Consider the following 27,743-nt stretch of genomic DNA (forward strand, 5'->3'; position numbering starts at 1 on the left):
CCCCAGTCATGCGGCGGGTTCCGTTCTAAGGACCCGCCGCAAAGCAAAAATCGTCGGAATGCGGAACCGCCGATTTTCTCTATGTGCGCATGCACAGACCGGCAATGCACCGGCCTACGCATGCGCATCATCGATAAAACACGTCATTCTGCACATGCGACCATGGACCGGTCCGTTCTGCGCATGCAGCCGGTTCTGCAGACATGGTGGCCCCCTTCTCGGTACCGCCGTATCGCAGAAAAGCGGGCCTTGCTGTATATACACCGATGGTGACGTCACTGATCACCATGCATACAGAGGGAGTGACTTGTTTCCTGCTAAGTTACTCCATACGATGTGATGGGATAGGGGCGTTTACAATGCGTGAGCCCACACAGTTAACCCCTTAAAGCCATTAACACTTTACCTGACATAGTAGGTCCTGGTGGGGATAAAGTGAAAACAAAAAACTTGCGCTCATAAGTGATCTGTGATGAAAGATAGTGACTTAATTAGAGGTTATATGATACAACCTGATAGGGTAAGGTTTTGTGCTGCTGGTCAGTTGGAATGGCTCAAACACCAGGCTACATGGAAACAAAGAAAAGACAGCGCAAAAAAACCATAGTGTAGTATATTTAAAAATATTATTTATAAAGTGGGGGTGAGTATTGCACGTACATCAATATAAAGGGTTAATAGCATGACATGTTAGGGACATGTTACCACTCTGCGGGGACAGCAGGACACGAACACAGGTTTCTTGGACGTCCTCCCTCTAGCTGCTGGTATCCAGAATCAATGTATACAGCTCGGCGTTGGGGGACCTTCCCGCGTGTTCAAGGAGCTCCAGGCAGTGGTTCAGAAGGGATGATCTCCCAGTTGTTTCCGGGTGACGTGAGCGTGGACTAACCCGGAAACAACTGGGAGATACATTGATTCTGGATACCAGCAGCTAGAGGGAGGACGTCCAAGAAACCTGTGTTCGTGTCCTGCTGTCCCCGCAGAGTGGTAACATGTCCCTAACATGTCATGCTATTAACCCTTTATATTGATGTACGTGCAATACTCACCCCCACTTTATAAATACTATTTTTAAATATACTACACTATGGTTTTTTTGCGCTGTCTTTTCTTTGTTTCCTGGTGGGGATACACTGGTAATTTCTCAGTACACATTTTTTCCTGTCTTTGTAGATCATGCTTTGCTCTAATTTGCTCTTACAGCTCAAAAGATAGTGGACTATCTACCATTATTTTGATTATAGCCTTTACTTCCTTGACTACGTCTTTGTTTCTTGTTCCAAAGTGCAAACATTTCGCAGAAACAATGCTTTTCATGCTATTGAAGTAAAGAGCAATAAAGCAGATTTCCATAGGATTTATCACACCCCATGCACTTGATCTGTGTGGTTCACCTGCACGGTTTCACCACGTGGTAAATATATCTTTGTTTAGTGGTCACGGAATGTGATAGCAAAGTCTACTGATCAAAGTTCAGTGCTGCTCCATGAAGAGATCTTCCTGTGTCTGTGTAGCACCAGGCTATAACCGGGGTGGAACATTCAACAGTTATGGCACAACTACTGTAGGAGTAAAAACAGCTGGTAGGAACATTTCAAACGCACACTATGTGCAGTAGCCTCAAGTCTTTGTTATCAGTACTCATAAAATATACCCTTTAGGGCTTTTCTGAATCATGCTGACGCACATTGTAACAGCAGTGTCAGAAAGGATCATTTAATAAACTGCATCTGAAAGTTAACACAATAGGACTAAAGCTTAAGACTGATGTCTTTATTGGACTTTTTTTTACCACGTAAGTGGTTTAAATGCAGATCAAGTGTTATTCTGCCAAGGCCTTTATATTGCTGCAGACCGTCCGTGAGAAAAGATACATTTACAGGCTTGGTTGCTGGGAATCCTAAAATATCAATGACACCCACTGCTTTATTTTGATAGTTAAAGCACAAGTTTTACATACCAAGATGTACAGAACTTACATTTAGGTGGTTAAAAAAAAATACTTCACATAAGGTTTTCCTTTTTTTTTTTTTTTAAACATTTTTTTAGCATTTATCTAACGATATAAATTAAATGTTTAAAAGCTTTTCAAAGTTGGACCTTTAAGCAGAAATCTCACAAAAAAGTAAAATATTTTTATTTGCTATAAAAAAACAAAAACACTTGTGAGCAGATTCACGTCTCAAACATGTCTGTAACCTTGCTTTTCACCATTATTTCTTAGCATACAGTGTTTCCACTGCAGCCAGGGATTCTGGGACATGACATGCAAATGAGCACTCACAGTGTGTCACCTTTTGCTTCATGTCTATGTCTATTTTAACATTAAGCCCTATAAAAACTTAACGATCGATCCAAATTAGGCAATGTTACAACAATGATATCCACTCCAATCTGTAGAGACTGTAGATGGTTTAAAACTTGAAACTTGGGTATCTTGATACGGATGTCAGACGCAGTCAAGAACCAGGGACGCAGACAGGTGGTGAGAGCCGGGACAAGTGTCACTCTTTGCCCAGCTGCCTGTCCTCTCGTTGCAGTCAGGCCCTGCTCTCCCCAGCTGTGTGCCACCCTCACTGACACTGTCTCGCACCGGGCCTCTCATGTCGGAGTGCGCCGGGCCTCTCTGACCTTGGCGCACCAGCATTAGAGGCCATGCACGTGCCAGTGTCAGAGGCTAGGCATGGAACAATGTCAGTGAGGGAGGCAACGAGAGGTCTGGCAGCTAGACAAAAGGAGGCAAAGAGGCCCTGGCTCTTCCCAGCTGTGGGCCTCCCTCACTGTCCCGCCAGGGCCTCTCTCTCACGTTGTTGCGCGCAGAGGCATGAGTGAGGTCCACACAGCTGGGGAGAGCCGGGGCACCAGAAGCCAGAGACCATCCCCAAGGAAGGCAAGTCTATATTTGGTATTTATTTGGGAAGTTTGTATGTATTTGTGGGCTGAGGAAAGTTTGTATGTTTTTAGGGGGTGGTTTTTTTTTTGTATGTATTTGGGGGGAGGTGAGTTTTTTTGTATTTGGGTTTGTGGGAAGGTTTTCTATTTGGGGGGGAGAGGTTGTATGGTAGCACATAACTGGAAAAATACCCATTTCCTCCTCAATTGTCAGGCTTATTACCAAAAAAGTGCTGAGGTTACGTACTAGAGGCTTGAGTGAGGATTGTCATTACTGGAATAGTTGCACAAGAAAGCTTGCATTCTATTGCTTCTTTGCTAAAAGTACCAGCTCCATCGAGCGTTGGGCCAGTCTCAGCATTCACATAGATTGTAAACAATTTGTGGCTATGATTTGCACATGTATTGTTCTCTCGCTTACAATCGACAGGCGGTCATCCCTTAAGGTTGGAGGAAAGGAGATTTCACCAGCAGCAAAGGAAAAAGATTCTTTACAACAAGGGCAGTTCAAATGTGGAATTCATTATCCATGGAGGCTATGATGGCAGATACAATAAATACCTTCAATAAAAGGTTGCACATCTTTTAGAAAGGAAAGGTATACGGGGATATACCAAATAAGTAAACATGGGAAGGATGTTGATGCAGGGAGAAATCTGATTGCCATTATTGAAGTCAGAAGGAATTTATTTTTCCCCTTATGAGACATTGGATGTTACACTGGGGTTTTTGATTTGCCTTCCTCTGGATCAAAATAAATGGCCTCTGATTTATTATGACATATCAAAAGGTAAATCAGAAGCAAGTGTGGTGTGAATGCCAAATAAAAATACTAGGACATGCAACCATCAGCATTTTGAAGTCCTTAAAAAAATATTGACCTTTCCCTCCAGTACATGCTCATGTGAATTTTAAGTAACAGTTTTTAAATAACAGTCTCCTTTTCAGCTAACACCAAGTCAAAGTACATCGAAAAATGCATTAGAGACAATAGAAAGCATAGAATACTTAAAAATATAACGTTATTATTTTTGCTAGGTCTAGGAAAAATGTGTACCTGGTCGATCCTCTAAAAGATATATAATAGTTTATTAATATATATATATATATATATATATATATATATATATATATATATATATATATATATATATATATATATATATATATATATATATACACACATACATACAGAAACAATATTGCCACTAGATTCCTATAAACAAAGTTTAAGATAATGACAACATTCTTTGAGAAGAGAAAAAAATAGCAGTTTATAATTTCTCTACTATGCATACGCCTATTATAATGAAATTATTTAGCACACTCTACTGCAGGCCAATACATCAGAATGATGTGATAACAGGCCTCACTGCCTAGCAGAGGTCACGTCATTCCATTCTATTATTCTTCTTTAACCCAGGCTGTGCTGAAAAGCTGTGTAATATGGCGGTCATAAAGCTTATTGGGGTCCATGTTAAAATGGATATGAAGTAAAAGGCGACACTGTGTGATGGTAGGGGGTAGCCGGCCTTCATAATAAAGGTGAAGCCCATCTGGCTCCCTCTAAAACCGTTTGTCAAGGGCTGAAAGTGTCAGTTAAACTGTATTCTACATCATGTGTTGGGTTTTCACATTTACGGGCATTAAATCAGGCATTTCTTGTGCATGAGTTTTAAGGGGCATATTTGGGTGAAACTGCTGTCAGAATTTGTCTACGGGGTCGGGGACCAAAGTTACCGGTTCTCAGGTAAAAGTACCCGACGAGCAGGCAAGGTCTGTGGGTACACATAGCCACATTTCCCCGCTAATATCTCCCCTTAAAAACCACGTAACCATGACTCACCACTAGGGTGCCCTGGTTCAGCATAGCCCGGCTTGAGTTAGCCATTGTAAAGTATATTGCACCTATGTAACGTGTCCCTAGGCAGAGGTACGGGTATGTATGTCTATCCGCAAATGGTGTACCATTTGCAGGTACACGTCTGTACATAAAGACGCGGCGGGTTATGGAAGTCCAATGAAACCCTATGGGAAATCTGTGTCCTGCCAGCAAGTTCTAGGGACCACATTTTATTCGAAGCCCCAGTTTTAAGTATAGGGGAAAGCTGACCTGTTTTGTGATTTTACATGTTCCCCTTATCCAAGGAACATGGGATTTTGGGAGTGGGGTTCTGAAATGGGATATTTGGGTCGAAAAGTTGTTGTTTTCCTTGCAGGAGTTCGGGGGAAAAAGTTACCGGTGGTCCTGTGGTTCTTCCCCAGCGTGTAGGCACGATTTGCGGGTGCACGGGGTTAGTTACACAGGGGCTACTCTGTGTCCCCCAGAATCCTGGTTTTCGAGCCCAAGTATCCCAGACCCATTTCCCATGCAAGTATAAGGTTTCCCCAAATGTAAGGATTTATGATTTTTTTTTTTTAATGTTTTACACGGTATATATAAATGTCTATGTAGTCAGCCCGGCCATCAACATAGGCACCGGTATGACTACAGAGTCATCGGAGTTCAAAGCAGACACGGGATGTCCAGAAGGGAGAAAAGCATTTGGTGAATGTGGCAAGTTGGAGTACCAGGTCCGGAGAACAAAGGCAACACGACCTGGTGGAGCCTGCCCAGCGGGTGTCCATGGGTTGGATTAGGGGAAGGTAGGCACATTTCCCATTGGCCAATTCCTATTTACCGCCCACCCGGCTTTTCGACCCAGCTTGACACCCCCCCCCCCCCCCGTTCTGATTGGCTGTTCGGGAAATATTCCCATGCTCTGATTGGTCACTCCTACTACTTCCATGCTGAGAATAGCTCAGCGGAGTGTATGTAAGGAGATGCCCCTGTTAGAGAACCAGACCATCTAGTGGCTTGTGTCGATGATGCTATGGCGGGCTTTTCAAAGTTCTGTTGCGAATAGCAGAGCAACCAGCTTAATTTTTGGAGCCAAGAAAGCCTTTTCTGCAGAGACTAAATCAAGCGTTAGGACCAAGTTGTGAGAATAGAACGTAGCGGTCGTGGCTAAGAGTTTCAGCCGAAAAGAGGACCACGAAGCCCGGGTGTATATCCCGGTCAGGGTAAGCCTTCTGAAGCAGGCGCCCTGCACCTATTTGAGCCTAGTTTTCACCCCTAGTAAGTGTGTATTTTGTATATTCATTGTGTGTACGCGGGTTTATCCGAATAAACTTCATTTTGTTCCACTACTTTGTTTTGCTTAGTGAATGATCCCCGTTAAAAGTCCTGGTCTCTTGTGACACTGTGTACTTGTCATTACCCAGAATCCCTGGCTGCAGTGGACGCACTGTATGCTGAGAGGTAATGGGGAAAAGCAGGGTTGCAGGCCTGTCTGAGACATGTGAATGTGCTCACAAGTGATATTTTTTATTGACGGTGCATTCTATTATTCAGAATAATTTCATTCAGTTATCCAGAAAAAGAACCCATGTTTGATATTCAGTTCTTATTTCAAAAGCATTTAAAAATTGTTTTCCTAACATGTATTGCCATCTAATTGACATTACACTGAAGGTGTTCAGGTATCACACAAGGGTAGACGACATCAGGCATGTCTCAATTATAAAGCAACAAAACCTTGCCTTCAAGACCTTTCTATTTTACTAGCTGCCACAATCACACAGGGACAAACAGGCCAGTCACTGCGACTCAAAGCAAGGTTACAAAGTTATAGCAGCTACATGCCAGAATATCAAAGAATTTTTACAAAATATCAGTGCCACTGAACTAAATTTAATCTGGATTAATATCACATCAAAAATTGCTGTCAAATAAAGCCGTAGCAAGACTTCTGGTCTCAGGCACCAGGGCGAGATGCATAATTTATCGCTGTGGGGGTCCAATCCGGAACCATGGAACCCCCACATCGCGATCGCGGCAGATATCGTCTCAGAGCCCGTGGCTTTTTGATTTTTCAGCAGCGGCTCCGGAAACAGCAAGTCTCACTACATCTGTAAATAAGAGGCAATTCCTTGTATAGGAAAGATTTCAAATACTTTTTGATCAAGGAAATTTCTCTCCCCAATTGTTTAATGGCCAACGATCATGTGTGATGCTCAAAGCAGAAGCCTTTACCGCAGAACAGTACAGTTGGAGTATGTGCTGTCAAAGAAAAATGTATGGGTCAACTTGGGCATTTCGCCAAAATTCTGGTTTTCACATTCATACAATGTTTATAAAACAAATGTGATTTGGTTCAAAACAAGCAGTTTGAGAGGTGCTCCAAACACATTTGGACCAATGTATATAGGTTTTTTGCACAAACGTCAGTCTTTGTAAATACTAGGAATTAGAGGCTAAATGTCGACATCCACCTTAGATTTTGGACAATGAAGATACGCTATACTGTGAATAACTTATTTTCATATTGTGCTTGATGTACAATAGATCAGTATCATCAGAGGTTATTATTAAGGGACTCAAAAACAAACTATATTTTAGTGAATTATTTTTTAATGAGGCCGTAAGAGATGTGTGCAGAGGTATAATTAATGGATTTAATCGGCTTTATTGCACCTGTTTCTTTAACAAGGCACTACATTCAAAATAAGCAAAATGAAGGCCTACTCCGCTTTGGAGAATATCTAAACCTTTACTCCAGCCCTCACTAACTGGGTGGGTAGCGAAGCTGATTATCACCCCAAATATACACACACACACAAACAAACACTTGTGAAAAAGAAAGTACTGTACATCCTCTTTGAATTCTATGGTTTTTACATATCAGGACATAACAATCATCTGCTCCGTAGCAGGTCTAAAAATTAGGTAAATGCAACCTCAGATGAACAAAAACACATGACATATTACACAGTCATGATTTATTTTACTACTTTAATATATATTTTTAAAGAAATTACAGAGCAAAGTCAGATCAGAGGAGTAAAATGATCCTGGCATCAAGTTCTCACAACTTGACATTTCGTACTGTCTGCTAACTTGCATTCATTGGCCCTCAGACGTTATATCAATAACTTAAAGCTGCAGTTCAGTCTTTTTTTTTTTTTTACATTTATTTTTTTACTTCAATAGTTTCATGTGTGCAATCTCTAATTAGCTAAAGAACAGTATAGCTGCAGCTTAATTCGTTTTCCATGTATTGATAGGTCGAAATTTGGTGACATATTAAAAGCTGGGATTTGTTTATAATCTGCTTGACTGGCAGTGGAAGCTCATGAATATTCATGAGCACTCCTGCACTGACATGTGCTAGAGGGAGGGCAGGGCTGACAAAGGGGCGTGCCAGAGCTTGTGACAGGACATGAAGGGGCAGTGCCTTAGCAAATGGCTGTTAAAATAGAATACAAGAAAATTGGTCTTTCAAAGTTGTTTTTTTAAAAACAGAAAATGCTAAAAGTATTTTTTCTTACTACAGAACTGATTTATTAAAAACAAACAAACATGCAGGATATTGACTGAACTGCAGCTTTAACAGCCCTCAAATTGGTTTGCTTTAAAATCTTTACTAACACACACACACCGGAATGGGAAATTTGGTCACATCTGTTTCGCTGCGACCAAATGGCCACCACTGATTCGCCACAGATGATTCACCGCCGGCCGCTTCTAAGGTAAATGTTATTGCGGATTAGGGTAGGGGGTTAATTTAAGGGGTTTTAGTGATATAATTAATAATTATTAAAAATAATTGTTTCTACCATTCTAAATAAATGTGTCTATTAAGGTTTGCAAAGGTAATGCAGCAGCTATAATGTAGTATAACATTGTATGTATTTTTAATACTATCCCGTTACAATTTTTCACTGTAAATATTCCACTGTACATAATAATCCTCTTCCTTTAGTGTTGTGGGGTATGCACTGAAAAAAGTCAGCAAAAACAATCTGGAAATCCAACCGTTATCCAGTCCTTTGACCATCTCCTAGTCTCCTGACTCCTGAGTCATATCAAAGTATGGTTTTCATGGAACTCAACAATGAATATCATCATTTCAGTATGTATTCCTTGGGCAAACAAACAGATTACCCAAACTATATAGATTTGCACAGTACCATATTAGATTACAATAACATGAAGTCAATAAAGATTGGCCCTGAAATCTGTAATCTGCATATGCAAGTGGATTGTAATGTGTCTTGTTTGTAGATGCCTGCAACACAATGCCCATATGCCGATCCAAAAAGGGTTAAGAAGTCACCGGGAAATGAACTTAAATAATGAAAGGAAGAAGAGGAAATGAATTATCAGATTTGCCTTTCCTCTGCTGCAAATAAAGATACTTAAGAATTCTAGGAAAGCTTATGTTAATAGTTTCCTGCCAACAATGTGAACTCTTGAACACTTCAAGACTTCAAAGATACACACATCATTTATAGTTATTTAACAAGAATAACTGTCCCACCAGTATATTTTTTATTTTAACTGCACTCTGCATTCATTAGGCATTAAAGATAAATGTCTCTTTATTCTGTTCAGCATTTCATAGAATTCTCAAATAAACATTGGAATGGTAAAATGTGATTTCCTCTGTTGGCTAAAGTCCATCAAATGCAGCACATGTTAACGGTCTCAGTCACACAAACATACTGTATAATCCATTCCCTCAAACAGTAAACACATCAAAGTGAACGGGTCTACCTTGTGTGTCAAGCAGAGATGTGCAAAACTATCCAAAATGCCGTCTCAACATTTTAGCGTGTTTTCCCTCCAACTGGGAAATGTTATGCCAAGCCTTAAGCGGCAAATAATGTTGCGAAACTAGTCCTCGATTTTGGAATCTGTCAGCTAAATATTGGCAGACAGTGAGCGAAACATGGTGTGTGGCCCCTATTTATAGTCCTTCTAGTGACTATACATCCAGTCATTTTAGAACATCAAATTAGCATTTTTAAACGAAACGGCAATGCACATGGACTGAATGCTTGCAAACTCTGACACAATTGCCTTTTTGTTTAGCAGCAAAAAAAGGCAAATGTTTCTTTTTTCGCAACCTTAACTCAGTAATACTACATTTCCCCTGCCCCCCCCCCTTTTTTTTAATATGTAAAGCTAATGACAATGTATAATTTTACATTCTTACCTAAACTGGCAAGCGTTTAGTGCTCTGATTATAAATCTGTCAAAATCCTGATTGTGTGACCAACTAAATGGCCGCTTTCTAACTCTGTGCTGCAGCTATTTAACATTATATTACTAAGTGTAGCACATTATTGTTACATCTTTCATTGCAGTAGACAGATCGGCTGCTGTGTTGTAAACAGCAGACTGTGATACTTTGCTCCCAAGGGGCGGAGCTCAAAAAGGTGTGCGTCAGAGGCTGTTTCAAAAGAGGAAGTGGAGATGAGTTTCTAAATGGTTTCTGTAACAACCAAAGGATGTACATTACATTTTAAAAAAATGGCATTAGGATTTAAAAAAAAAAAATGTAGGACTATTATCTAATACTATAGAACTGATTTAAAAAAAAAAAAACCAACACACAACATGTTTTGACCATCTGTAGTGCCAAGGATAGTCCTTAGTGATTCACTGCATCACCTTCCTCCGTCATGCACGCCCGTCTCACAGCAAATTACATTATCATTACCACTAAACACAAGCTGCATCCAGATTCATACATACATGCCAGCAACAGCTTTCTAATTGCAACAAAGACACATTAATGACATTTATTCACAATTTCAATCTGCATTTTGGTGCCATGGTTATTGGGCTTCAGTTCTGTGTGTGATAGCAATTGCTCTGAGGATGAGCGCACCCACGCGTTTCATGCCGGAGCAATATGCGTTTCATGCCAGAGCTCTTTGCTCCGGCATGAAACGCGTAGGTGCGTTCATCCTGTCCATCGTTTTGAGCTTGTAATAAACCCATGTTGATCTTGGGTTGCCCTGGAATTTCCAGTTTTTCTTTTTTATGACTGATTGTCATTTGGCTGTGCTCCGGTTTTCTCTTGGTAAAAATATTGGCCTTACATATATGGAAAACCAAAGCACAGATCCTGCGCTCCTACCAATTTAGGCTAAAATATACTAGTTAATATGTTTACATTTAGAACCCAAGTCTGTGTAACAAAAGGAGTAATTTGTTTGCATCTTTTGATCAAAATTATATATACACACACACACACACACACACACACACACACACACACACACCATCAAGAGACAATAGAGAAGGACAATCCCTTTGTATGAGACAACTTCTGAAATGCTGCTCAGGTGTAAAGAATCATTGTCTCCGGCATAATTCTGTTCTAATTTAACTTGTACTTTAACTAGTACACACAGCCTTTTTACTCACTTTTCAGGCTTATCATGCCACAAGAATCCTGAGACCCTCACCATAAATAGCTGTTGTCTGTAGTTCAGTAAAGATAAATGTCATCCTTAACAACCCAGTGCTATCAAATGCTTAAAGTAGACATAAGGCGATCCTAAATGTGAAAGAAAGCCAAGGAGCAACACGTACAACACGTAGCAAAAAGGGCAGACGTGTGGCCCAAGTGGTTCTTATCTGCCATCACATTTTATATTGCTAAAGCAGAGACTGGGAAAGAATGGGCCGTTTCTATTGTTTGCTTGGTGAAGCCAGCAGTTGGAGGCTGCATGTAGAGCCTCCAAGGGCCAGCAATGTCATTGGTTGGCCAACAGGTGGACCTCAAGGGCTACACCTGCGAGAGAAGGAGCACACGGATTTTGATAATAAGGCGATTTATTCTGCAAAAACTACCAACGTTTCGACTGCCACGCAGTCTTTATCAAGGTGAGCCCTCAAACGTTGGCAGTTTTTGCAGAATAAATCCCCTTATCAAAGTCTGTGTGCCTGGATGCTTTCCTCCTTCGCCGTGATTCATTGGGGTGGTGCAGGATCTTCCTTATCTCCACGCGCACCGGCAATTTACCTTAATTTTTTGGATGAAACGTGTGCCTGTAATCCCCTCTGCGTTCCCAATATATATATCTTAACTCGCTGTCGCCAGCAAAGGGTTTAAAAAAAAAAAAAAAAAAATGTACGTAACTTCTTCCGGTCTCCATAGTTGTCAAAATACATCTGCTTGTCACGTTATTACATTTAATAAACTTGTAAAATTAAATGATATGGAGATCAGCTTCCCAGTGTGGTTTGCACGTCCTTAGACTTGGCCGCAGATAAAAGAGATGGGTGAAGGATGCGGCATCAGTTGTAGAATTTGATGCCCTCCTGTTATCACATTAACCCCGTGTAGCTTCAACATTTAACCAACCCTCAAATTGTAAAATAGGGTAAACACAGCATGAAACGTCACTGCCACAAGCAGTTCGGCAAATGTCACAAGACACGGCACTCTATTGGACTTTGCACAGTTCCCCAAACAGCACACACTTGTTAACTGCCATTTTTCCCTCTCTGCAGGGCCTGTTGGGCTTTTATTCTGCCTCTGATCACTTACATTTCTCCTCAGAACTTTTCCAGCTGCTCTGGAAGCTCCAGTGGGAGCCCATTTTCTATAGCAGAGGTCATCCTACCCTGCTCATGAATAGTGTTTGATCTGAACCAAAGCCCCAGGGGAAGAAGAAGAGGCAATTTACCCAAAGAATGTAGTTATTTGCATGTGTATGTAACAGGTTTCCCCCCCACCCTCTCGGGAGATCACGCAATTACTGGGTGTGTTGTGCTGGTTACCTGCTGGCTCACAGAAGCACCGAGTTTCCACCGGTGTTAATGGGGAAGACAGGACAGGCTTTTGGGGTGATGGTTGGTTCTTCCTCACTGGTGCGGTGCCTCCATCTCAGCAGGATCCAGTAGCACTGGTTGCAATCCCTGCAGGAGAACTCTCTTCTGCTTTTACTCCCCCTGATTAATTGCAGTCCCAGGCGGTTATATATATGAACTGGAACACTTTATTCTTCACAACACTGAATACAACATATAACTGGGTTCACGTCTTATCCCTCCTCCGGATGGTCCCTGGAAACAACCCAGGAGGCTTGAGGCCCCAAGGGTCTATCCTCTGCTCTTCTCTCCCCCCCGTGAGATGGTGGAGTGGCAGAGCTACCCCTCAAGGGAGGGGATGGAGGTGATCAAAGCCCTGACTCCACGCTCCCTGGACTCACTCTCTGGGGAGACAACTCACAAAATTTGCCTGTGCAGCCCCTTTTGTACCCCGGTGGCAGGTCCAAGGTATGAGTCCCTGATTGGGCAGTACATAGGCCTTAGCCCGCCCCCCAAGGGAGCTACTTACTGCAGGGGAAACCCCGGATTAATTCTAACACTGCCTGCACTGGTACCAGGGATTATGTGGTAGGCAGGGCAGATTAGTAGCCAAAAAGAATATATGGCTACATACTCCCCCTGGTGGAATCACACAGACCCCGCTGAGAACTAAATTTATGTACCATCCTTCAGTTGGAACAACCTGGAACAATGCATAACAATTTATACTATAATAATTGATACTATTCAGTTGATAGCATACTCTTAATAACAGTGAGGCATTACAGATTCCTCCCATAACGTGGAGAATCTTTACCCCCTCTAATAGTATTGCTTATTGTCAGACTTTTTAACTAACCTGCCCTCGTGATCAGGAACAGTGACGGAGTACACCCTTTTGGGACCCCGCTCAGTACTCTACCCAGTCCAGGTAGATTCCTCTGCCAACCCTCCACACTATCAGGTAGCAGATTTTCTCCTCATTATAATAACAGGAGTAACTGCACTAGAGGATAGATAATCTAAAACCGCATCCCTCAGCCAATCCTCTCTATTGGTAAGCCCAATATGCACCCCTCATGATGGACTCTGGGACATAGGGGTAGTCAAACTCATGGGACTGATGGTACCGTTGGACTATTAATCGATCAGCCCTGCTGAGTTTTGTTAATTTACTGCCACAGGCCTGGCAGCACCCAAAATAATGGCTCATGGGAGGGTGGTTCATGGTAATTGAGGGTTAAGCCGGTTGGTTGCACTATCCCTAGCTTAATCTCTCTCTCGTCTCCTGAGAGCCTCCGCTGCCACCTCTGCAGAGAACTCCCCTTCTTCCAACCAGTGATCTACAATGTCCCCACTAATTAGCAGAAACCGGGTCCGGTTCATGTAGGGACATATCCTTGGAACATGGGGTCCCACCACTGCAATACCTTCCCCATATTTCTAGCACTGGCTGTGGACACCTAAGACTCAGAAGCCGCCCTAGAGGATACTCCCGATGTCTCTGATTGTGTTGACCCTTCCCTGGAGAAGGTTAAATAGTCAGCCCACTTTCCTTCCATCAGGATGATCATCGATGAAGCTCTCCCAGTTTCTCCAGTCCTGAGAAACTTTAACTACTTTCTGATTGTCCTGGGTATATCTTAGGCTATTCAACGTCTCTGTGGAGGTCAGTGTTAGTAGTAGTAGGCCTACCCCGGCCTGTTACCTCCAGCACCTGGTGCTTATCAGTGTCCATAAGGGCCTTACGCCCTCGGCCCAGTCGTGGTGTCACTGTAAGGTCCACTCAAGTGGAGCTGTACTCATCAGAGCGGGCATAGTAGAGTCCTCCTCTACCCTGGCGATCGCCTCCACGATGACGTCATCCGGTTGCACCAGAATGGTGTTGTGGTCCTCCGCGTAGGAGGAAGTACCGGCCAGTACCACAACGCTGGATCCTGGAAGGAAGAAGACGCATCCTCACCGCACCATTGAATCCTGGCAGTAGCGTGGTCCTCTCGGCCGGGAGCAGGCACGTCCAACGCCGTCTCCAGAGGAACCGCCACGGCATTGTTGTAGCTACTCAAACGGAGGTTCTCGCATCCTGACTTTCAAGATTCCCCCCCTCGGACACTACCCACAAATACTGTAAAACCACCCTGTTTGATCGTGATCCTATATAGTCTCCTTCCTGAGGTTACTGGGTTCCAGACAGATAGAACCCCTCCTCCAGATCAGTCCTCAGGGTGATACGAACTACAACATTTAGCACATAGACTCAGCACCTGTTACCTCACATTAGGGAACAGCACAGGCTGCAGCTCCACTGGCAGGGAAGTTGGTCCCTTGCTGGCCAAGAGTCCCCTGGACAATACACCTAGACTACCCTCCTTCTTAGTACCTAGAGTGTACCTCCTTTATCTGGCTTGCTTCGCTGTGAAAGCCTGTCCTGATAAGCATCTCAGCAGCGTCTCCAAATGTAACAGGTTTTCCCCCACCCTCTGGGAGATCTCACTATTACACGGTGCATTGTGCTGGTTACCTGTTGGCTCACAGAAGCGCTGAGTTTCCGCCGGTATTAATGGAGAAGACAGGACAGGCTTTTAGGGTGATGGTTGGTTCTCACTGGTGCGGTGCCTAAATCTCAGCAGGATCCAGTAGCACTGGATGCAATCCCTGCAATAGAAATCTCCTTCTCATACTCCTCCTGATTAATTGCAGTCTCAGGCCGGAGCATATAATAACTGGAACGCTTCATTCTTCACAACACTGAATACAACATATAACTGGGTTCACTTCATATCCTCCTCCAGATGGGCACTGGAATCAACTCATTAGGCTTGAGACCCCAAGGGTCTATCCTCTGCTCTTCCCTCAGCCCCTGGTGGGATGAGTGGTAGCTGTCCCACTCCCCCAAGGGAAGGGATGGAGGTGGTCAGTGCCCTGACTGCACACCCCTGTACTCACTCTCTCTGGGGAGAGAACTCACTAAATTTGGCTGTGCAGCCCCTTTTGTACCAGGGGGGGGGAGTCCAAGGTCTGAGCCCGATTGGGCAGTACACAGGTCTTAGCCCACCCCCTGTCAATCAAGGGAGCTGCTTACTGCAGGGGAAAACCCGGATTAATCCTAACACTGCCTGAACTGGTACCAGGGCTTATGTGGAAGGCAGGGCAGATTAGTAGCCAAAAAGAATACATGGCTACATGTACATTGGGATAAGCACAGAATGGAAAAATGATATGGTCAATGTTTATTTTCTATATATAGCGATAGCTGGTCCTGCTACCTACCCTGTCATGTAAGTTCTAGTAAGACACAGTCAGTGACAGGCTGTCCTATGGGGTTTTTCCCCTCCTCATGCTGACTTTCTGAGTGAGGGGAGTGGTGGTGCATGTGCTGGGCCCCCTCTCTTTGAGCTACAGGAAGGAAGTGCCTAAATAATATGTAGTATGAAGTTCAACCCCTTAGGGCTGGATCCTTCAGTTTGTGGTAAAGATAGAACAGAGTTCCATAGAATACGGTGCTACAAATGAACCGGGTACCCAGTCACAAACACAATTCAATGAGTAAACTTGCTTGAAGAGAAGTAGTCATAAAGGCAACCTGATATCAGTAAGTGCTGGTAATAACAGGTATAGGCTCATTAAAGAGGGGCGTATATATAAGTCCTGGTAGATAATGCAGATGGGGGTAATGTATCCGTCCCACTGGTTCTCCTCCAATATGGACTGCCTCACTAGAGCGTCAGATGTCCCTGTGATTTAATACCAGTAATATCCCATGCCTTTGTAAGCAATGGATAGCCTAAATTACTCACATATGGTCGCCTGGTCTTCTTCCGTTGCCGTGCGTCACGTGGTGTTTAGCAGATAGGTGATCCTCGCAGGGAAAAGAAAGCGGAGCACAGCCGTGCAAAAAAAACGGGTAATCCAGGGCTACAGCATGGTCTGGTTGAGAAAAATCTTTAATATGCACTCAACAACATGGTACAGACAGGTAAAAAGTTCTTCTTACGCGTTTCACACTGTAAACAGCGCTTCGTCAGAGACTCTCTAAATCTCTCTAAAGAGATGGGTAATAAAAAAAATTTAAAAAAACACAACAGCAGAGGCAGAGTATGCAATACATGTATGTAACAGTATTCAGACACGTATTGAGAGAAGATGAGTCAGCTAGGAGGGCTCTAATCAAGTTCAAACATTCTCCGAGCACATCATGTATTGCAAAATCAATCAACATCTACCTTAAAGGGGATGCAGACACGTAAATGTCATTCTTGAGTATTTATAGGCCTATTAAGATGGCTGCCTGCATCATGCAATACCTTCTGAGGCAACTTTCTGTTCCATAACTCCAGATGCAGGGTTCTGTGGGCGCTTTCCTTGAGGCTTGAGGATCCTCATTACTAATTTCCTAACTAGGAAGTTACAGGCTAGAAGGCACCTTGACTTGTGTCGAGATCTTGCTGAGTCAGAGCTTTTAAAACAAAAAAAATGACACTTTCTTCAAACATGCAGTTCAACTTAGTAATAAATAGGATTTGTACATCGAGGCCCAGACAGGAATTGAGCACTCAAGCTTGTACAATTAAGACCAACACCCTAACCATCACAACTCTGCTCCTCCCTTAAAAATACTTTATTAAGCTCAAGCAGTTTCTGCCCGATTGGAAAAGCAGTAAAGGTGAAAGCAACAGCAATGTCATTCATAGTACAATTTAAGATTTGTTTATAGATTCAGACCCAAAATCCAAACTGTGAACAGCAGAATAACCAAACATCACCAGATACACAATACATACTTCTTTTGTTGCATACCCCTTTCAGGTGCCACTTTATCGTTTTCTATGCAATTAATGCAATTTATCTAAAAATATAGATTTTGTTCAGCGAAGTAGTACCGTACCTTGAATGAATTTCATGCTGTTTTATGTACAATTTCATGTTCATTTTTTTAAATACAAATCTGTACTTGGAGAAAAGTAATAATGGTAGTTATTTGTTTATAGGGTTAAATGTTGATACTAAATTAAATATGAATTAATATATAGATAGATATCTATCTCTTATGTTAAAATAATAATCAGTATTGTTAGCCGAACATCTAAAAGTAAAGGACAATAATATAAGTATGTTAGAGCATCAATTTGCAAAAAAAAGTTTTTTCATAAGTTGCAAATAAGTGACATTTTCTTTTGAAAACAGTTATCATGGCTGGCATGTGTGTGTATACACACACACACACACACACACACACACACACACACACACACAAATCTCTGATCACAAGTGGTCAAGCAGCATTAAAAAAAAAACATTTATTTGGGTCATCAATGATTTCTTCTGTAAGTTGACCTCAAGCAGTATAAAAGAATCACAAGAAATGCTACGTGCCAAGTAGTCCTGAGAAGAATAGTCCTTAACATTCCACGTTTCAAAAAATAAATAAAAAAATCCTGCATTAATGTGAAAGATTCTACACAGAAAAAGGAAGTCAGCTGTTACATCGCAGTAAACAGGTTACAAAAGGACAAACCAGACCTCCAACTGAGCATAACATGAAGGGGCTTGGTTGTTGTGTCTTGGACTTTAATAATATTAGCTCCTCAGAGTGATGCTAAGCAATTATATTAGTCATTCTTAAAGGAACATTGCCTCCTACTTCCTCCCCCCCCCCCCTTAACAAAACCAGTATACTCATGGGACCCCCTGGTTCCTGAGATAATTACTTACCAGTAAAGTTATCGGTGTTAGAGCTCGATCTGGGGGAAAGAAAAAGGCTGCCAAATCCCAGACCAATAGGAAGCCACAACAACATCGGATGTGGCTTCCTATATAACAGCTATTCAAATCCCTTTGAAAAATGATAAAGCAATACTGATAACTTCACTAGTAAATATCTCAGGAACAAGAGGGCCTCGGAGCTGAAAAGACAGTGGTAAAGCTCGAGGACACCGTTCACAGATTGTAAACACACACACACACACGCACAAACACACACACACACGCCATTTCAGAAGACACGTATGCTGGAATACACTTGTATAGAGAACACACGGCTGTATAGAGATAGGGTGTACATGAATAACAGTCTCTTTGCTTAGCTAGGACAGGGTTTAGACCTGCTCATTGGAGTGTTTGCTCAGGGTTTATCTCATCTCAGGGTCTTCTTTTGTGGGGTCATGCCAAGGCTGTAGCGGAGTGGAGTGCAAATAGAAGAAAAGGGCACCAGGAACTTTTAACTTGGTGGTATTTATTAAGCACAGCTTAAGAGTCCATACACGAAATTTTGTGAATACAGTGCATCAATATAAAACAGCAGCATCAGGACAGGTTTTAGGTGAACCTCATTGAACAGGGCATTCCGCCATAATAACCTCTCCCCCTCCAAACAGGAGTTCCATGCAGGCAATAGAGAAACTAGGCCCTCCCGCCTTTCATTGAACGTAGAGTATGGTGTCCACCCCCTCCATGCAAGAGTAGTCTCTTTTGGTTACCTAGATCTAGGACCCTGCATCTCATGAAGCTCATCCCTGTCTGTTACAACAAGGCCAGGAAGGTTTTCCAGTGTTCTAGCCTGCCCGGTTTTTCCAGCTTCCAGCTGAAGCTGCGTGGTGTATTCCCTGGGATCCCTCTATCATAGAAAGATCCACGCAGGGAACTCCTCTGGGGTCCCTCTCCCCCTGGATAGCTGTTGAACTCTCCACCCCAGCTGCCAGAGCCCCTGGGTAGACTGAACACACTCACCCTTTCCCTCCCCCCCCCCCTTGGGGTAGGGCTAGGACTCAGGATGAATCAGAAATGCACTGACTAATTTGGAGGAATCACATATTTATAACGGAGGAGCCAGCCATTTTGCCAACAGTAACTGGGCCGAATTAGATGTTGCAAGGTCCTCATCCTGCCATGAGATCCAAGCATCTTCAAGACCCAGACATGTGCTTGGAAGCTGCAACATAATTGTTACATGGGAGAAGAGGTCTCAGATGTACAGCCTTGTGACAAGTTGTAAAGTTCTGCAACATTTTTCTTTTACAGTAACCAGCCTCACACACTGATGACACCCAGAAGGTCGAAACAGCTGTCTGTGGGTAGGTTTACTGGCTATGAAACTCTTTAACCCAGGCTGTGCTGAGAAGCTGTGTAATGCAGCAAGTGTACGCTTATAAGAGACCATGTTAAATGGATGAGAAGCAAAAGGTCACACTGTGTGCTCACTTGCATGTCATCACCCAGAATCCCTGGCTGCAGTGAAAGCACTGCGTGCGGAGTGATTATGGCATAAGGCCAGTTGGTGGGCCTGTCTTAGACATGTGAATGGGTTCACAAGTGTGTTTTTGTAATCTTTTCCAGTTGAAATAAAGAGTAATGCAATACGTGTCTCAATGTTTATTTTGTATTTAATGAAACAAGGACGAATATGTTGCTCACATCACTGTCCTAGTTCTCATATAGAGGAGTTCTAAGCAGCAAGTGCTTCAATTGCAGTAGCAAGTCATCAATACATTCCAATTTTCTGAGATTTTTATTTGTATTGCTTATAGAAAATGTTGCACATTTCTGTCTGTAAAATTCTGTCAATTGTTTTGGTTCCCCAAAAAATTTTATTGCTTAAAACATTACTTATCAAAATATTTAAAGGATAGAATCCTGAAAGTGCAACAGCCACGATAACTATTACGATTCCCTTGAAGGATATCTCCCTGGTCCTCCCACAGCTTCTCTGAGCTTCTCACAGCTTCCTCAGGAAGCTAATGTGAAACGCGTTGAATCGGATCAGAGAAGCTGTGGGAGAACCAGGGAGAGTGAGACGCAAGACATGTAGAGCTGGGAACTGAGGGCACCGCAGTAACCATAGAGTACACTTCCGCCAGAGGTTGAGACGTCACTGGTAGTGACGCATGAGGAAGTGAAGCGGCGCTGTGACCCGATACACGAGCGGCATCACCTAGTTGGTTCTCTCCACTGTACTTCTACGCTTTTCAAATGTGAGTGATATAACATATATTTTCAATACAATCTGCTATTGTGCAATATTATACTATTGGGATTCTCTCTACCTTTTATTTTCGGGGGATCATCATCTGAGGGATTAAGGAACATTGACCCACCTACAACTCCATGTGTGAGGATTCTTAAAGGGCTCCTATCAGAGAGAGACGAATCTCTGATTCACGCTTTGTATTCGTCTAGTTTGTGAGTGAAACCATTGCTATATTACGGATTTGACCTTTTATTTAAATTGGCTATACTATTGCATTTTTTTCCCTCTTTTCACATATACCATTCCATGTGAGCAACCAGCACTCCCCTTTACCAGGAGAAAAACTCTGTATCAGGTGCCAGTATCTCCTCAAGTTGAAATGTCCCGGTCACGTTACATACTGGGGTGTGTACGTCGGGAAACAGGTGGTCCCCCGACCTGAAAGTAATGCGGTTCAGCTCCGGAGACCTCCTGCTTCAATCCTACTGAATTTATTACAAATAAAAATTAAATGTTAAAGATCTGTTCGGTGAGAGAGAGAGGGACCATTTCTCTCTTCCGGACCGTGTGACCGGTAGGATTAACGCAGCGGGAGTCTCATTCAGAAGCACACACACACACACACCCATGCATTAATCCTTCTGGGAAATTTCCCCATGCACTGGGCCGTGATGTGCTTGGCCGCAATTACGGCAGCGGCCCACCCACTCCAAGCGACACACATGAAGATGAATCGCGCTACATCTATATGTGGCAAACTCCCACAGCACTGACATAGCTAAATCAATATTAACAGTGCAATATAACAGGTCTTGTTATCCAATTCCCCCCTTTTCATGTCACCAGGTCACAATTTGTGATAACTTGAAACATGCACTGTATTAAAGACACTGTGACAATCAAAATACTCACATATAATATATATTTTTTTTTAAGTTACTTTGATATCTTTTTTTAAAATGAACCCATTATGCCAACAATCCAGGCTTATTGAATTACACTATATTTTAAGAGCCATTTGTACAAAAAAATGTTCACTATGCAAGTTTAACCACACCTACTTTTGCTTAAAACAAGAGGGGGGCAAGGTGAATTGCTTCTTTATGTAGGTAGGAAGTAACCAGAGCTAAAATGCATTAAATTCTGCTCCAGGTACCCCCTGCTGAGATACTTCCTAGAGAAGATGCAGCGGGTAACTTCCTGGCATTTAAATCCCCTGCATCACACTGGCCAATAGGAAGCTGTGACAGATGACGTTGCGGTTTCCTATTGGTCTGTGTAACGCAGGAGATTTGAATGCCATTGCTACGAGGGAGCCTACAGATGAAATTAACACTGCTCAGCTGTGGCCGTCCCCTGTATCCAATCTATGTATATATATATATAAAAAAAAAAAAATCAGTTATGTGATTGAAACAGGGGTCTCCGGAGCTGAACTGGGTTAATTTCAGCTCTGGAGACCACTGCTTCCCGGGATACTTAGGCCACATCCAGGGTGAAGCTGAGTGTGTAAGCACACTCGTGCTCGGTGTGATCAAACACACTGTGACAATGTGCTTGTCCTGAGTGCAAGTGCGCACGTGAGCACGCCGCGCTCAGCTGCTTGCCAAGACAAATTCTTTTTAATTGGTCACGCTTGCCCTGGTCACATGTGCCTTTCAGCAAATGAGGGCGAACCACTCACGTGATGTCACGTCCCCAGCACGCCACTCCCTCTCCACGAATGCAACTACACTGGACACTAATTGCCCCTGCTCTCACGGCACGGCGCTCGAGCGAGAGTGTGCTTGCTCTCAGCCTGGACGAGGACTTAGGAGGTGCCGGTAGCAGTTCTGCCTGGGCTATTGAAATGGCGGCTCAGATGTCCAATAGGAATGGGGTCAATAGGAAGCTGTAACATGACTGCGGCTTCCTATTGGCCTGCTTAACCAGAACACTTAAACCTATGGAGCTACTACCGGCGCCCCCTACAGAGGTAAGCAAGTATCTCAGGGAGCAGAGGGTCCCCAAAGCTGAAATGAACACAGCTCAGCTCCAGAGACCCCCTCCTTTTGGGGTGGCAGGGAGGGGAAGCATATGCGCCTATAAGAAGAAGCAACAGTTGGAAGCATCTGTGATACACATTTTGCAAAGTATCAGATTCATTTTCATCAGGAGTTACATTTATCACCACACACAAGGACCTCTTTAGATAACCTTTGCAGAAATGCACAAGTTCTGTATTTAGACACAATGTGATCCATGACATACATTTGCGTCACACAAACTACTGGCGAACACAATGCTTACCCTGGAGATAGTCAGCGGCATGTTGAAGTCTTTGCCACCTTGAAGCCTGAAGCCCCAAGGAGCTGGGCCAGCCAGTGACACAGTGTAGTTGCTCATGTCGACTGAGAGAGCTGGTTTAGGCAATTCTAAATGACCTGCAAAAAAATAGATAGATATTCAGATTATTTGAACTGTCTGGACAAGAAAAAATTAAATAAATCATTTCGTTTGTACAAATATGTGTCAGCTAATTAAAATCTCGTAGCTATTTTTCATTTTGGGCAAACAAACTCTATAGAACACACTAGATATTAAAACATCCCCATCATTACAGTATGTGACATCTGCATATGGAACATATCTACATATTCCAAATCAGTACATTTGTTCTCCCTACATCACCACCCTCCTCTAAGCACTATAAAAACTTCTATGCAAAGACTTGTCTGTGATACATTCCCAACAGCAAACTCCTAGATATCCTTTGCTACTCAGTTTGATTCAGATCTGCACACTTTATAATCAAAATAATCACCGGCACAAATTACATTTCAGGTTTTGAATGCATTATTTATCCCCATAATCTAAAAAAACAACTCTTACCTGGGTGTGTATTAGGATCCTAGTGTAGATTAAAAAATAAATAAAAAGGGATTGGCGTTACAGAAGCAAGTTACTATCACAGTGACAGCTGAGAAAAGCGTTGCTGGGTTTTTATATATTTGGAGACAGAGCGCACCAGGGTGGGTTATTGAAACACTACACCCATGCATGAGGAGATTCCATAATGACTTAATATGAGATTTAAGGTGGAACCCTAAACGATGGGAAGTATTCTTGTGACTTTACACACCGTAGCGTACCATCACTTATATTGCACTGACAGCAGGTAATTGTTTACATCAGAGCATAATAAGCCAGACGCAAGAGGGTTCCCATACTATGACTGTAAAGGAAAGCACAAAAGCGGTGAACTCCCGAGTGAAAGAGCACGTAGACAGGCCAGAAAATGTGTCACTTTAGAAAATGACAGGGAAAAAATAATAGGATTAGTATCTTCACAACGAGTTTTTCTTAGGAAACTTTTTGAACTCATAATAACTGAGTCATGCCTGTATTTCTGACTCGACACAACAGTACTTACGCTTCCAATAAATTCACTTTCTGGGTGTGTTGTCATTGTTCCTTAAGGAGTTGCAGTCCCTCCTAGTAACACAGTGTGTGCATTACGGTGAACCAATTACAGTGACATGTTAATTGGGTTACATATGGTTGATGGATGGCTTTGCATTTTAATCAGGCAACGTTAAATATTTGTGAATAATTTTTCAAATGCTAAATTGCTAAATTAATTTGAAATGCAACCAAGATACATTTTTTTGATTCAAGCTTGATTACATTTGTTTAGGAGGCCAGTTACACAGATAACGGTTTACACTGTGTTTTATGAGTAAAGTAGAACGGACCTGCAACCGCTGTATAATAAACCTCTTTGAAGCTATTTAGGGCACCACTAAATATGTTTTCTTCCTTGACCCATATTCCAGTCACTTGTAATTGACACTATGTAAACATCCCTATATATTGCTACACCACTTTATCCGACATGGAGGTCAGTTGTGGGCTTCTTTAGTTAGGGTAACATTTGATATCAACGCCGTAAGTGCCCTTGTGCTATTCCAGATGAAGCACAACAACAACAAAAAACACAGAATCATGGATGCCGTTATACGGCACGTGCAATTGCCCTCAACTGTTATCTATTCCCAGAGTTTATCATGACATTCTCAATCTCTGGGATTGGAATGGAATAGGAGGGCATACCCTGCTGTCCGTATTAGCCAAGTTGCTCTAGACGTGATCACATGGCCAGAAGACAACATGTCCAAGGCATTCTGGGCCACTTATCCCGGTTTTCTATAATATTTTCCATTATTAAGCCTTATAAATATAGGCAGTACTGTATACAACTTATTTTCTAACAACGGATCATGGGCCAAAGTACATGATTTTGTATGGGTGACAATAAGTCTCATTAATGCACTTTAGGCTCTTTAGCAGCAAAGGGTTAAATGCCAGTACCATAACCTCTAATATATGGTTACAGCAAGTTAAAACACTTTATGCGACTGCTCAAATCTCCATGCTCTGAACAGTATGGCTTACGGAGAACTGGAAAAATACTAAACACGGTAGATGCCTTGGAAGCTACTTGCCATGTGTAAGCATGCATTGCCCTACATTATAGAAAGGAGTGCATTCAATTTTGAGCACAACTGCAATCGTCAACTTTTGTGTACATAACTTTTGCCATATAAAATATAGCAAATATTAAGCTGGCGGAGTCAAACTGTGCACTAAAACAGGTTAGCACCCATTAATAAAAGAAATAAATATAGTATATACAAGGGATTTACTTATTTCACAATATACATTTATTCACAGTTAACTCCTTCACTGCCAAGAGACAAGCACAGAATTCAGCTCTAACAACTTGCCAATCTTAACAACCGCGACGGAGATAAAATACATCACAGACTACACCTTTATTGTAGGAGACAGGCCCCTGTGACATAGCTGTAGATGCAACAGATATTATTGCACCCATTATTGTAGGGCGGAAAGGCCCTAAATCACACTTTGATAGAGGGAAAGAAAAAAAACTTAAACCAGGTAGCATAAAAAGCTTAACTGGACTAAGAAATTGTTTCAGTTGTCACGTACGGCACACCTGAGAGCACGTGACTTGTGTGTGTGACAAGGGTCAACACTTCACCTAACTTGCTTATCTCTCCGCAGGGTCCCGAAAAGAAGCAATATATAACCCCCTCCTCCCCCCCCCCACATCCATACACCTTAATTCGCTGTCACCAGCAAAATGTGTCCTAAGCTTCGGTAAATATCTTCAAAAAGCATTAGATTCATTTAGAGGCCAGAGACCGTACAAATTAAATCAAAAATGTAATATACAAAAATAGTACAGTGCTTAGTTACAGAAAAAGAAACGTTACAAAAAGCATACAATATAATAATTGCAAACAGTTTCAAGAAATAAACAGGGATATAAAACAGAAAACCTAACATATGTGGTAACATATCAGTTACTTTCAAGAGTCTTGAAGTTGGAAGAGAATCCACATGTGCAATTTGCAAAAACACATCCTCTATGTTGAATTCCAATTTCATACCCAATGACAAGCTTTTTATCCAAAAAGCACTGTAATGGGAACAGGATAAGCCCACCCTCTGGGGCGTGTCCTTAATTCTCCCTCATCAATGTCTTGACAATAATGATGGGGTGACAGGTTTTTTAAAACTCAAGGCCCATTGTAAAAATGACCTCATAACTTTCTTTCTGCACCTCCTAGAATAATGGGACCCAAATTATTGAGTTCATGCGAGTTCACCGGATGCATAGAAATCAGTCTTGCCAGGGCTACTCCTAATTTTGAGTGGAAAACAAATATCTGACCTCTGTACCGTCAAAATCGTGGCATGTTTGTCATCACCTAATCTATCCGATTTAAAATGTCACAAAAACTTATTTTTCATCCTTGTGAATGACATGAAATTGAAATATCTTATATTTAGTCAATCGATATACTGTAGACATGGGGCATGTCTTCCTAGCCACTACCTCTTGTTTTAACCAGAACATATTGGGATCCCCTTAAAGTCCCTTCAATAGGTCCTGGTTATTTTCTCTGTCATCAAGGGTTGTGGGTCTATAGTTTTAATCACCCCACAATCCCAGATCAGGTCCCACTCAGATAATCCCACTTTTAGACATAAGCATGGGTAATTTTGGCCTGACTCCAAATAAAAACATGTATATTTAAAATTTAACTTCTAATTTAAATTAACGTTTTGTGAGCTGGTGTTAGATACAGAATATTAGATAGGCCCTATCATCGCAACAATGTATACATTCTCAAGCCTCACCAGGTATGTATAGCTGTCTGATACCAGTAGAAGAGTGGTGATGTAAGAGGGTGGTGGAAAGAAAATGGAGAAAGAGGCACAGTCCAGTGGCAGCTAATCAAATTTTAGGGTCAAAGTGGAGCCACAATTGCAGTCTGCATTCTAAGTAACAGTTACACACACACACAGTGCTATGCGGGTTTCTTATCCCCATAATGTCACATGCATTACTGCTGTAAAGCGCTATGTATAGGGATGGCGCTATACAAACAAAGATATACAAACATAGGCTTTCTTTTTCATGTCAGATGATGATCTAGTGAGGCCTCTAATCTCTTGCTTGAGATCACCTGAATAGTTTACCACAACGATCAGTTTGCAGCATTATATTTCACTTAATTGCGTAGTGGCTAACTCTCCCTATTTAGTGGGACACTCCTAGATTTCTAGCTGTGACAAGATCATTTGCTCTACTTTGCTCCTAGAAACATTTCCCTCATCCTTATGCATGTTAAACAGAAGTTTTACAAATCTAATTTCAGGGACATGTGATGAAAATGCAGATTTTAACTTGTTGATCATTATGCTTGACCGGTCAGCTTTTTTCTCAGAAGTCCTAAATTGTTACATTATATTTGACTTGAAATATAAATTAGCATATAAATCCCTCTCTGTGTACCACTTGTGTGATAAATGACCACAGAAATCATGGCTTTGCTGTATTGTAAGAGTAATAGTTTCACTTTTTCCTCAGTTGCTGATCTTTTTGACTGATTGCTCCGCTCCCTGCAGTTACATTACCCTACATGGACAGTCATTATTATGATAAAGAGAACTTTTCCCGTTTAAAATTCTCATGGAACGCTGGTAACATTTGATGCTAGTTTTGGAGTGTGACAAAGCAGCTTCTATAAATAAACTCGCGAGAATTAGCATTATTTGCTGAAAGATTACAAATACTCTACAATAGTAAGCACTGTGCCTCAAACTTCTGAATGAGGCAATCTATTTAAGCTGCAGTGTAGTGGTGGTTGTGCAGCTAGT

The 27,743-nt window shown here is 42.1% G+C and overlaps 1 protein-coding gene across 4 annotated transcripts in view; it reads right to left on the reverse strand.

Moving 5' to 3' along the window:
• PDLIM5 (PDZ and LIM domain 5) overlaps positions 1–27,743 on the reverse strand; it is a 133,341-nt gene that overhangs the window by 99,142 nt on the left and 6,456 nt on the right. For all 4 annotated transcript variants that reach the window (XM_075609837.1, XM_075609826.1, XM_075609847.1 and 1 more), the window contains exon 2: positions 22,800–22,933. In XM_075609837.1, coding sequence (XP_075465952.1) covers positions 22,800–22,895 — 96 coding nt within the window. In that variant the 5' untranslated portion in view covers positions 22,896–22,933. The remainder of the gene's footprint in view (positions 1–22,799; positions 22,934–27,743) is intronic.

The sequence above is a fragment of the Ascaphus truei genome, chromosome 1, assembly GCF_040206685.1.
Source record: "Ascaphus truei isolate aAscTru1 chromosome 1, aAscTru1.hap1, whole genome shotgun sequence".
In the NCBI taxonomy this organism is placed as follows: Eukaryota; Metazoa; Chordata; class Amphibia; order Anura; family Ascaphidae; genus Ascaphus; species Ascaphus truei.